General features: G+C 48.2%; 1 protein-coding gene across 1 annotated transcript in view; it reads left to right on the top strand.

Moving 5' to 3' along the window:
* Nucleotides 1-13,799, top strand: part of LARP4 (La ribonucleoprotein 4) — a 615,863-nt gene that overhangs the window by 442,789 nt on the left and 159,275 nt on the right. The window contains exon 12 of the mRNA XM_069653450.1: nt 11,524-11,572. Within this exon, the coding sequence (XP_069509551.1) occupies nt 11,524-11,572 (49 nt within the window). The remainder of the gene's footprint in view (nt 1-11,523; nt 11,573-13,799) is intronic.

Here is a 13,799-nt window from a genome sequence, read left to right as displayed (position 1 = left end):
AAGTGTTCCCAATTGCATTTTGAAGTGTTCCCAATTGCATTTTGAAGTGTTCCCAATTGCATTTTGAAGTGTTCCCAATTGCATTTTGAAGTGACCCAATCGCTCTCTGAAGTTGAGCCCAATAACGTCTCTGAGGAAAGCACCTAGAAGTGTGCCCAATAGCCCCTCAGAAAAGTTGAATCCAGAAACGCACTTAGAAGCTGCATCTAGAAGTATACCCAACAAGCTAAACTGCGAATCTAGAAGTGCGCCCAACAACCTGTCTATGCAACTCTAACCTAGAAATAACTAACAGTATAACTGCGCAATGTAGAATCTAAATAGTGACTACAAAGTTGATTTAGATCCACACAACACCGTCCCTGTATAAAGGCGAATTGGAAAAGTCCACCACCACCGTGCCCTACCCAATCCTATTCAGTATAACCAACAGTACCACTGTATATTATTGAATCCAAAACTGTGACTAATAATCTAACACCCCCTCTAAGCAAATAGAATCTAGAGGCTGACCGAATATCCTCCTGGGGACAAACAAACTTAGAAGTGTACCCAATAAACTAAAACAATCTCTATCTACAACTGTAACTAGAAAAGCACCAATTAAACCTAATACCATCTTCGAGCAGATGAACCTTGAAGCGTACCTAAAAGCGTGTCATCACTGATCTTAGAACTACAATCAGAAAACCCTCCTGAACCATCCTTTAAGCCTACACCAATCATGAGTGCACCCACTCCACCAGAATCAGTCAGAAACATCTCTCATGGACCACCCCCTTCCTCCGATCAGTCTTCCTTCCCATCCCGCCCCCCCGAAACCCCCGCACCCTCTCCCTCTCTCCCTGCCTTTCCCCTCTCCAAACACCAAGCCAGGGGAGCACGATGGCGAACCACCCACCCTAAAACCACTCTTCCCCTGAACCCCACTCCCGACCCACCAGCACTCCCCATACCCGCTCCCATCACTATCATACCTAGCACACCCCACCCTGCAATCACCCACCTCCCGCCCTCCCCTCATACCCCTGCCATCACCCACCTCCCGCCCTCCCCTCATACCCCTGCCATCACCCACCTCCCGCCCTCCCCTCATACCCCTGCCACCCTCCCCCCCCGACCACACCGTTTCCCCTCCCTAAAAACTGCACGGCTAGCCCTAGCAAGAACCGAAGCTGCCTCCTGCTCACCCTCCGACCCCCCTACTCTCTCCCACACACCAGTCGCAACAAAGAAACTAAAGAGGAAACGTTCTTGGTCCCCCTCAATCTCCCAGCACTCCTCGCCTCCCCTGGCTCGACCCATCACCTCTATCCCGCAATCCCCTCCTTCCCCCGTCGCTTCTCCCTGCCTGAAACCCCTCTCCCTCGATTTCTCATCAACTCCAACTGAAACTCCTAACCGCCAACGTCCCTCTTCCAAACCCCCCAATCAAAACCCGACCATCCTATCACACACTGCCTCCCAACCCCTCCCGAACCCTGCCAATCTCACTGCTCGCCCACTATTCCCATCTATCACCACCCACTCTACCCCTTTCCGTCCACACCCCCCACCACCGCCCCGTCCCGCTCCAGCACCGAGACCATCCTCAGCTGCCGATGTGAACTGCATCCTATTTAACGCCCGATCGGTAGCAAAAAACACATTCCATCTTTGACCTCCTCTCCTCTGCCACACCAGACCTAGTTTTCATCACCGAAACCTGGTTCTCTGATGACTTCGGCCCAATCGCTAATGAAGCTTTTCCTCCGGACTACTCCCTCATCCCACTGAACCGCACGTCCAGGGGAGGAGGGGTAGCATTCGTCTTCAAATCCCTCTTCCGCGCCTCAATCATAGACAACCAACCCTCCATTCCATCCTGCGAATCGCTCCTTGTTAAACTATCCCTCTCCCTTTCACTCTCGTACAGCTTCCTAATAATCTACAGGCCCCCTGGCTATGACAGACACTTCGCAAACAACCTTTGCGACTCCATCTCCACCCTCCAACTAAACCATCCCAACCTCACCCTTCTTGGAGACTTCAACATATGGCTCGACATCCCCACCAACCCCATGACATACTCCCTGATTGACGGTTTAGATGCAATTAGTCTCCAACCCCACATAAACGGCCCGACTCATTATAAAGGACACACTCTTGATGCCATCTTCAGCTCCAACACCCTGATTCATCTAATGCCGCCCACACCTATCATCTGGTCCGACCACTTCATTCTCTCGTTCGCCATCCACTCACCTGAACCCCTTCCCATACTCGTATCTGAACCTCCGAACATTCGCAAAAGCTGGAAGAAACAATCACCCCAGACCTAGCCGAGGCACTCCTCCAGTCTCCACAACCTACCTGCCATCTCAACAATCAACTAACCCCTGAGGCCTTTGATTCATGGCTCAACTCATCCCTGATGCGCCTGACCCCCTCGTGCAAACCATCAACCCGACTTGGCCTTTTCCCCAGATGGTTCACCCCTGAGCTAAAAAACACTAAACGACATTACAAATACCTAGAACGCAAATGGCATAAAGAGAAAACCCAAGACAGCAGGACCATCTTGGCACAACACCTGTACCAGTACAAAGCCGAAATCCGGAAAGCAAAAAAAGCCCACTACAACTCACGAATCCTAAACTGCAAAAGCCCATGCAAAGAACTTCACAAAATTATCTCCGAATTCACCAAACCGGCATGTAACACAACCATCCCGACCGCGTCACAATCACTGTGACTCACTCTCCCTCCACTTCTACTCCACGGCCATTGAAAGGACAAAATCTCTGACCACCAAACCGGCTCTCTTACAACCACCAGGCAATCCTCAGCCCGTACCAGCCAGCCCTCCAACTGCGACCACTACGCAACCAACGTTCGAATCCTTCAGTCCAATATCACCAGAACAATTTCTCAAACTCCTATCCGACCGCAAGCCATCTGGATCACCACTAGACCTTTGCCCAGCCACAACCCTTAAAGAAATCTTTGCCTCCACCTGCGCAGGAGAACACGCAAGATCTATCATAAACGCCTCCCTTTCTTCCGGTATCTTTCCAGATGCATTCAAACTAGTGTACGTCCAACCTCTGATTAAAAAACCCTCACTCGACCCTCTCGAACCAAAAAACTACCGCCCGATCTCTAACACCAGGTTCCTTGCCAAACTCATTGACCGAACAGCCTACTCCCAACTAAACGCCTTTGTTGAAGCCAACAATCTTCTAGACCCCGCCCAATCAGGATTCAGATCTTGCCATGGAACTGAAACCACCCTAACCTCGATCTGGGATGACCTAAAAATGACTGCTGACTCTGCAGGATGCGCCACACTAATCCTTCTCGACCTATCAGCCGCCTTTGACACAATCAATCACTCAATACTCCTTGACCGCCTCCACTCCCTAGGAATCCGTGGAACCGCCCTTAAATGGATAGCCTCATTCCTCAAAGACAGGCACCAAATAACGACACTCTCCAACTTTACATCACAAGCCCGACCAGTTGACACAGGAGTCCCACAAGGAGCATGTCTATCCGCCCTCCTGTTCAATCTCTACCTGATCACCCTCCCACCAATAATTCGTGCTCACAACATCCTGTGTTACAATTACGCAGATGACACTCAACTAATTCTAAAGTTCCTGAACGCGAAACCCAACTCCCAACCTGACCTGACCTCTTGCCTCCTTAACATCGAGTGCTGGATGACCCAAAGCCACCTCCTGTTAAACCCCTCCAAAACAGAAATCATGGTCTGCGGCAACTCAGATTTTCTTCCGCACCCACTACCCTGGCCACCCGCCATGGGCAACTCACCGACCCCCTCTAACACAGTAAAAAATCTTGGGTGCACCCTAGACTCCGACCTAACACTCTCGCGCCAAGTCAACAATGTCTCTAAGTCCTGCCACTACCACCTCAAAAACCTTAGGCGCATCTTTCCATATCTCTCATTCCCTAACAGAGTCTCCGCGGTCCAATCAATCGTCATATCCCGACTGGACTATGGTAACCCCCCTGTACCTCGGGATTCATGCCTACCAACTGAATAAACTACAAAGAGCACAAAACGCAGCAGCCAAAGTGCTTCTCGCGCTCGGTCCAAGGGACCACGTATCCCCTGCCCTTAAGACACTGCACTGGCTTCCAGTAGTCCGTAGGGTAGCTTTCAAAACCCTATGCCTCACCCACCGAGCTCTACATAAAACTGGACCCCATTATCTTCAAAAAAAAGCTAATACCTCATCACCCTACCCGGACCCTTAGATCAAGCTCAGCCGGCCTCCTAGTAATTCCTAAAACAAACTCAGTCAGGTTAGGCGGAGCATCATTCTCAGCCCTGGCCCCAACCCTGTGGAACTCGCTCCCACCCCACATCCGTCGAACTCAGGACTTAACGGCCTTCCGCAAACTACTGAAAACCTGGCTCTTTCCCTAAAACCAACCAGCCCCTTACCACCATCATCCCAAAAAAAGAAGAAAAAAAAAGAAAAAAAAAACAAAAAAAAAATATTAAAATAAATAAAATAACTGAACCAGATTGTAACCTACATTGACAAACAGAACTAAAACGAATAAACTAGATCTAAACAGGGAAATGATTAAATAGATAAAGAATCACTGAATAATGGAAAGAAGAGAACGTGGAGAGCGGATGAACAAGGAGAGCGGATGAGCATAGAGGGCACGACCGGATGAGTAGAAAGAACGAATGAGTATGGATGAGTATAGAGGAGTATGGATGAATGTGAAGATAAATGCTGTTGGCAAATGAGCCTGGAGAATGTGCAGAGCGCAAGATCATGCAGAACGGAAGAGCGCTGAGAACAGAGGCACATATAGAGCGGAGAAATGTGGGGAACAACCGAATGGGGGGAGAGACTGAGTGTGGGGAGCGTATGAATGTATGGAACACATGAGTGTGGGGAGTGTATGAAAGTGAGTAGCGGATGGGTCTGGAGGGCGGATGAGTCTAGAGAGCAAATTATTGTAGAGCACATGAGCACGGAGTCTGCAAAGCGCATGTGACTGGTGAGCGGATGAGTCTAGAGAGCAAATGATTGTAGAGCGTATGAGCACGTGGACTCAGATGAATGTCGAGAGTGGACGAGTGTCGAGAGCTGATGAATGAAAAGGGCAGAAATATGTGGAGGATGAGAGGGCGGAGGAGAAAATAGCTGAATGTGGGAATGGCCGAGTGTGGAGAACGGCTGAGTGGTGGGGAACGGCTGAGTGGGGTAGGAACGGCTGAGTGGGGTAGGAACGGCTGAGTGGGGTAGGAACGGCTGAGTGGGGTAGGAACGGCTGAGTGGAGGGAATTAGCTGAGTGTGGGGAACGTACATAATATGCATTGATTTGCGGGAACATTCGAATGAACATATATGATACCACACCTCACACCTAATCTCCTCTTTACACCATCACTCAAATAGAACACAGGGATACTATGACACCATTCGGTATAACTGTTCTCATATCAACATCTCCCGCTCACTCCCCATCACTCTAAGTAACCACCGCTGGTTTAACACCCCCAGCCAGGCGTTTCTCCTCAGGCCTAACGCAGCCACTCTCGAGCTGGATTAATTCTGCCGGAGCGTACACATTCTCCTGACCTCTCAACCACCACACCTACCGCTAAGAAGCAGCTACCACATTAACCCCGCACATATACTTTTTGCGCACACGCACCTTTTGTCTCTCTTCACCCTCTCTACTGACTCGAACCTCGGTTCCCAAGGGCGTTCAACCTACCAGCGCCTTCAGACCATACCAATGGTATATAAGGCGCTATATAAATGCAAAATAACAATTTTGTTACCCTTTCCTCACTGAATGGCTGGTGGCAGTGGTTTCATCTTAACTACTGCGGTGTGCATTTACCTCGGGCTGGGTTCGCAGCTGCAGTGAAGCACCCAAGGGTGCCATTTTTGTCAAAATGGCCCGGTCTTTTTTTATTTTTATTTTTTTTGGCATTTCTTTGTGGAAAGGTCCTTCTTGAGTTTTACTCTGCATGCCAAACCAGGTTTGGTCCCTTTGTTCACTTTGCCTTTGACGGGATTCACGAGTGAAGCACGCCTATGGCTCCAGGGTGTCCGGGGTAGGCAGGCAGTGAGGGAGGTGCCCGACCCTGTGCTCGTCTCCTAGGAGACCCAAATGCACTCTGTAGTGATTGACCGGCTGACTGTCCGGCAAGGACAGCCACCCTACTAGGTGACTGACAGCTAGGCTGGAATGAATGGGAGAGAACTGAATAAAAGGCAAGGTCTTTGGCTTGGAAGGCAGAGTCGGCCACTAGACGAAGGAACAGAAGAACTTGCATGCTGCAACTTCTGGACCATTGGTTTTCCAGGTGAAGCCTGTCAAACTCCAAAATCATATCGACAGAGAAGCCCCTGTAAGGACAGCTTCTCCCTTTTGAGTTGATTGGTCCCACCAACTCAAAAAGTAAGCCACCTGGGGATCCTTCTCGAAGCTGGTTGAATGTTGAGAGTTGCTGTTGGAAACCGTGTAGCCAGGGAGAGGAACACCAGATTGTGTGCATTGCTTTTAATAGTCTCCGGACTACCAGGAAGCAGGACGGACCGAGCCTGAGCCCCCTCAACAGAGTGCAGGACCCCATAAGCAAGGAAAGTCCATCTCGACAGCCAGGAACCGCAGTATTGCTATTTGCGGTAGACACGAGGAGCTGAAACACTGAACAGCCACTGATTTGAAGATTGCCGGTTGCGAGTGGTGACCATCCCATTGCAGTGCAGGAGTCCACAGAAGTACTCCCTCTTGTCCCCTCAACTGAGGCCCAGGAACAGTGTGATCTGCAGAGCTGCACAGGAACAGAACAGAAGATCTGCTGCATCTTTTCTTCATTTCAAAGGAACTGTACAAAGTCTGAGAGAACTTACCTCTTGCTGTAGAGTTGCTTGCATCTTCTACCACTCAAGTCTAACGGCTTGTGGCCCTACATTTGATTCTTCTTTTCTTCAAAGACTTCTAAAACATTGAAAGACTTTTCTACTTACCAGAAGTGCTTCATCCTATATATGACTTTTGCCCATTGACTTTGGCCTAGCCTGTTAACATGAATGACTCTTCTGTGGGGATCTTAAAGTGTTTGCCTGCTTAAGAATGTGGGCTCTTGTTCTAATCTTTTCCTTATACCAACTTATAACAATATTCTAAATGTAAACATTAAAATATTAATGTCCCCAGCACCCTAGCTTTTGAAGTCACCCGAGGGTGTAGGTTGCGTCTGTGGGCCATCCCAAGAGGGTCTTTAATGATTTAGAAACTGATTATACAGTATTGAAGTGTTTGGTGTTTGTGTGTTACTATATTGCTCCCTTCTGAAGACTTATTCTGACTGATAAATGAATAATTGTTTATTAAAGAAACATTGGGTGTATGTTTATTGGAATACCTGTCACTGTGAATCTGTGTCTCCCCTACAGCTCACATTGACCCCTCTCGAGATGAGCCTGCTCAACACGCTACCAAAACTGTAGTACAAGCTTGTACCAAAGGTTGGGTTTTCAATACCTGTAGTCAGTTGTTTGCAGTGTTCCCAGAGGGTACCGCATACAAACTTTGCCTAGCAAGTTGCACTGTGTGAGACTACACAACACGTGTCTACTTGGTCCTAGGTAACACACCTTTTGGTATATGGCTGTTCTACACACAAGTTGGTAGTGTGACTGAGTAGCCAGGCCTATTTGAAGTGGGGTAAATGTGAACTGTAGCAATGAAATTCGCAAATACAAGTAGCCAAGTAAGACTTGCACTCAAGGTTTCAGTTAGTTATTTAACATCAATTTTCAAACAAGTGTTCTTTAAAAAGGTAAAGATATGTAACTATCAAATATACTTTAAAATACTTTTCCAGAATCAGCACAAGTTTAGTAGATACTCTTTAGAGATACTTTTTACACACTTCCTACACCCGTAGGTGACTTCTTTCACAAGGACAGTAATGGAATTTATATATCACTAGTTATACTTTGCATATTCTGAGGTTGCATAAAGGAAAGGTTAAAGGAATAAAGTTAAACAGGTTCTCCGGTCATGCGACTATACTTATATCTTCCAATGAAGTCTAGACAAGCCTTTCCCAGCAATAAAAAAGTTACCACCTATGAGGGACAGAAATATCAGTCAAGGGACTAGAGTCTGCGGGGAGCCTGGACAACCAAAGTCAATTGGAGCAGAGTCTGTGGACCTGAGGCACTTCGTAGATAATAAGTCTTGCACAAAGTTATTTTTTTAGAAATCACTTGTAGGGTCACAAGCTGTTATACTTGTGAAAAGCAGAGTTAGACTCAACTCTATAAAAGCTAGCCAATGCAAGTCTCAACTGAGAAGATCACAGCTAACGAGACATCAAGGCAAGTACCCCAAATCTCTGGTTTGAAGAAGTGGTCCAGCTGAATTCTGTCCTGTTGCAGCGATGTGGATCCTGGGTTCTTGAGCCTCAGTCATAGGGACAAGAGGGAGGACGTCTGGAGGACTCCTGACTCCAGCAATTTGGAGATAGTCTGCTACAGGCTCTTTTCGGATCAGTGTACTTTGTGGTTTCATCGCGGATACCTGTTGGGCTTACTTCACTCCTCGAGTCCTACCCTCTGGTGAGGGTACTCTAGCTCTGGTTGTCATGCTTCTGGAGGGTCCTTGGGGAAACTACTAGAGCTTCTGGCTGGATTGCAGACATTTCACTCAACTACTGATTTCTGGACCCCTGGCACTTCGTTCTTGCAGCAACGAAGAAGTACAGCCAATCAAGAAAGATAGTCCAGTGGATTTCATCACTGGGTTAGTTGGTCCCACTAACCCAAGGGCAGAAGTCGTCCCTTCCGGAGCTTCTCTTGTCGCTCAAAAAATGTAGTTTCAGCACAGCAGCAGGTCTTCACCGGGCAATTCAAAGGTCCAGGAGGATGCAGCAAGCTTTGTTCAGTTTCTTCTTCGGGTGTTCTTCCCAACGGTCGACTCTGCCTCTAGCCCCAAAACTCTCGCCTTTTAAGCGGGTTTCTCCCATTCATGCACAGCCTAGGCCGTCAATCACACAGCAGGGTAGCTGTCCTGAAAGGACAGCCAGCCAATCAGGACTGGTTGCATTCAGACACTCCTAGAGACAAAGGACAGGGGAGTTTCAGGAACCTCCCTCACATCCCGCCTTTCCAGACACACTGGCGTGATTGGCTGACTGTCTGGCAAGGACAGCCACCCTTCTGGTTGAGTGGCAGATAGGCTGGAATGAATGGGAGAAAACTGTTTAACGGGCAAGTCTCTTGGACTGGAAAGGAGAGTCGACCGCTGGAATGAAAGAACCGAAGACGAGCTGGAAGAGGACGGCTGCTGCAACTCCTGGACCGTTTCTTTGCCCAGAGAAGCCCCTTCAAGGACGACTTCTTCATTCGAGTTGGTGGGACCAATCCACTCGTAAGCCACCTGGATACCATTCTCTAAGATGGTTAGGATTAACCAGGGAGAGGGACACCAGCTTCTGTGCTTGAATTACAGCTACTGTAACTGAAGTGGCTCCATTTTGTCAGTTTTCCAACGATGCAGTGCAGGAGTCCCCCCAACGTCCTCCATTTTGTCCCCACGACTGAGGCTCAGGAACAGTGAGATCTGCAGGAACTGCCAGGAACCAATGTCTTCAGCTGCCTCTTGTTCTTCATATTAAGGTACTGTGCCAACCCGATAGAGAACGCTTCTCTCGCGGTGAAGGTTTGTGGAACTTTCCCAACTTGCAGGCCTAATCGTCTTGTGACCCCACATATGATTCATTTTCGTACAAACTACTTCTGAGATCTTTGGCAAAGACTTTACCGTTTACTTAAAGAACTGCTCTTTCCTATCAAAGAGCCATTGACTTTGGTCTAGGCCTGTTGAATTGAATCGAGTCCTCTAGTGAACTAAAATGATTTGCACTGACTAAGAAAGTAATTGTGATCTATTCTGCTAACTTGGGCCTTTTTACTCTCATTGAAAGTAACTGAGATACCATTTTGCTCCTATTTCAGGGGAGCCTAATTTGCTGAAATGTATGGTTTGGTATTGGAAGTGTTTGTGTATAATAAGTTGGCTCCTTCTAGTGAATGTTTGCTAAATGACTGTAATAAATTAATAAGAGTTTTAGCAAGAGTCCTTAAGTGTAAGTGTTTACTTGAACCACTGTGATTGTAAAACCTCTGTGTAACATCCTTTTACTGCTCACATTCCCTCTTGAGTTAATCCTGGCTGCTCATCTCACTACCACAAAACTGTAGTACCGATTTTATACCAAAGGTTGGGTTAGCTTACACCTGTAGTCTTAATTGTGTGTGGTGGTCCCAGAGGGTACTGCATGCAATTCTGCCTAATAAGGAGAAAGACGGTTCAGAAATGAAACAGATTGTTTCTTTTACTGAGGATTCCCAGCCTGATGGGTAATATTCATGAGCATGTGAATCCATGCCAGACCCATGCTGGAGAACAGTAGTTACCTCTATGGGTCTTTTCCTTATCAGTTCTGCTAAGCATTAACTCTACTACACAAGTTCCCCCTTTCTCCTTGGTGCAGCTTTGCTGCTTGAGCAGCTCTAAGAGAATGGCCTTGCTGAGCTGGTAGTGTGAATAGGCAGGCTTTTCCAAGTTCTACCCAGGGTGTTTACTTTGAAAAATCCTTTAAACATAGGCGAACTAAGGAAACCTCCCATTTTGTAAAATTGAGGTTTAGTATTTGCCCAGCTAGGTTAAAGGGATTCTACCCTATGGAAACTTTAACACACGTGAAAAACACCAACCTAGTTACATGCCCAAGATAATGGGGCACTAAGAAGTACTTTGGGGTACCCTGCCTTAAGAGTCAAGTGACTAGGACTCGAGGCAGAGCATGTAGGAGCCACACTGTCGGACATTATTCTAAGCCTGGCTGGGAGAAATAAAGTCCAAAACCCTGCAAAGCCAACAACAATGATGGGGATGTGTGTGGAATTATTTTTTTAAAAGTGGGCTTTCTACCCAACATGGCCTTGGGTTCTTGACCACTGCAACCTTTGAGCTACTGGACATCTCGAGCAACCAGTCACTTTGGCTTGATCATGGTTATCTAGAGGAATGAATACAAACATCAGCCCATCACTCTTAACAGCTCCGCCTCACCATCACCAAAGCACTCTTCTATACACATGTAACCCCAAGGAATGCCTCTTGACCGCATCCTGATGTTTAATGGTTTTTGAATAATGATGGTCTTTAAATTCTGACAAATTAAACTCTTGCTTCTTGTCCTGAAAGTAGTTGGGTTCCATAACTTTTTGTTAGAAATTGATTCCTGTGAAATGTCTTAAGAAATGGTAATCAGACAAATATAGATGTTGGGACATGGTTAATAAATTTGTCATTTTGCACTTAAGCCTCAAGTTATTCATGGCTGCAAACCTTCCTGGTTTCTATTAGTGCCAGGGAACTTTGCAAAATATAATTGAAAAAATGTGAACATGATGCACATGGTAAACTGTCTTAATGAAATATTTTTTATGTTTAAGGCGAAATGTTTACAGAGGAAGACGAAGACGAGAAGATGAGAGAATTATAGTGAGTTTGTAATCTTTTTGCAGTACCTGTTAAACCTTAGTTATATATACTGGCATGTAGTGTCCCCAGACTAGAGATGAGCATACCAGGACAGGGAGACTAAGCATTGTTCTGTGGCAGCAAGGAAAAACACATTTAAAGCAATGGAAATTTCTGTGAATTTGTACATCCCACATGCAACTTTGCTAGCCCCTCTCCTGCCACATCAGACACCCTTTCCCCAGTCAATTTACTGGGGAAATGAGACGGGCCATGTTCTGCATTTTGCATGTTATTTTTCCTTTCTGTTTTTACTGCTGGCACCTCATTTCAAGCTAGTCTTTTGGTTTATATTATACCGTGCATTAACTGCTGTTATGGAGAATTTTCAGTTGCTGTGCTAATTCCCTTTAACCTGACACCCCCAGCACCTTTGCTGCACTCTGGACTTTTTTGAATTATTCTCCTGAGTGCGGAACATTTTACCACTCTTTTGCTCTCTGGGATTCCTAGTTTGCTGCTTTTGTGGAGTATGCTTTCCTCCATGTGTTTAATACAGGCATCTGTTATTGACATGGTGACACCCAGCACCCTCTGTACTGTCACTTAGGAGTCCCTTGGACTTCTTTATTTGATTTCATTCTCTAGTGTGATCTACAGTTCCCAAGAGTAGTAAAAGCTTTTCTCCAGCATGGGGTCTGGCATGGATTCACATGCTCATGAATATTCCCCGTCGTCAGGCTGGGAATCCTCGGTAAAGAAAAAACCAGTATCAGTTTCGTTTCTGATCTGTCTTTCGTAGTAATAACCAATCACTGGTCTCTGCGTCATACTGACCACAGCCAATGACTGCCCTCTACCTAAGCACCGCCTCTGGCAGCCATCTTCAGATTTTTACCGCACGTTCATGTGTTGGGATCCTCGTGCTATTGCTCTCGAGCGTTAGTGCTATTTTTTCGCGCTTTTTCCACAAAACTTAGATTCTTTCGGTCAAAAGAGCCTCAAGCTCCACCGATCCTACATCCGATCAACTGGGACCCGTGTCGGATTCATCTGTGCCCCTCAAGGGTGAAGATTTCGTCGAGCTACACTTCGGAGGACTCCAGAAGCTTCTCAGGCCCGGTCTCGGACATGGCCCAGGAGAAGGGAAGCTCGACGCCCGGAAAGCTGTTCAGGGCCTGCCCTGGATGCCAGCTGCAGAACGTCTTCAAGGAGGACGAACACTCTTTCTGCCTTTACTGCCTTCATGGGGACAAGACGCACGTGGAGAAGGACTGTGCGTTTTGCGGCAACATGTCGGAACGGACCATGAAGGACCGCCATCAACGTCTCGCCAGCTGGCTGGAGGGTAAGAGCCCGTCTGGCGAGAAGAAGAAGAAATCTGAGCGGTCTTCTAAGACCTTTGAGGGCGCCCCGGCGACGGGGGCCCAACATAAGGCCAAGCACCGCGAGTCCGCTGGCACCGGGAGCGCCGAACGGTCGGGCTCTACGGGCGCCAGGCAGGGCGCACCCTCCCCGGCACCATCAACCACGAGCCAACGCTCTGGGTCGGGTAAGAGGAAGGCCGAGCACCCGGCGAAGCTCCTGGAGAGGCCCCGGTCGAGCTCTAAGGCAGAGGAGGAGCGTGGCAGTGCCCCCTCCCTCAAGGATAAGGCGGTGAGCGCACCTAAGGTGGTGAAGGCCTTGATCCATTCGACCAAGCCCTCTATCGAAACGGTCGCGGCGGCCCTGGCCCAGCCTGTGGAGGCTGCACCAGTGGTGGCGGCCTCGGGGCCCAGAATCTCCCTGCCTCCTCGGAGGGAGTCTTCTTTTGTGCCCATCGATAGGACCCCCGTGAAACCCTCCGTGGGGAAGAAGGGGGGGCAGGGCGTCGTCGTAGATTCGGCCTCAACCTCAGAAGAGGAGCTGATCGAGGTCCTAAGCCACGGCCTAGGCGTGGAACAAGACCAGCCCGTCGGAATGGGCCCCGACGCAGGTGACGACGACGACATCGTCGAGGATACCGACGGGGCCCCTGCTCGCCCGTCGGATTCCCCTCTGCCAGCGCCGCAAGACAACTCAGCGGCCATTTTGTTGGCTATACAGTCCTTATGCTCCGAGATAAGGACGAGACTACCGTTACCGACGGAGGAACCTCTCCCGTCGGGGGATCCAGAACCGGGACCTTCTGGTGTTCCCCCTACCAAGAAAAGAAGGATCCATCCACCGCCTCCTTTTCAACCATCGCGCCCCGTCCAGCCCTCCTCCC

This window comes from Ambystoma mexicanum, chromosome 3q, assembly GCF_040938575.1.
Source record: "Ambystoma mexicanum isolate Mex_15411 chromosome 3q, UKY_AmexF1_1, whole genome shotgun sequence".
Lineage (NCBI taxonomy): Eukaryota > Metazoa > Chordata > Amphibia > Caudata > Ambystomatidae > Ambystoma > Ambystoma mexicanum.
The sequence above is the reverse complement of the archived record's forward strand: the minus strand, read 5'-3'. Positions and strand labels throughout refer to the sequence as shown.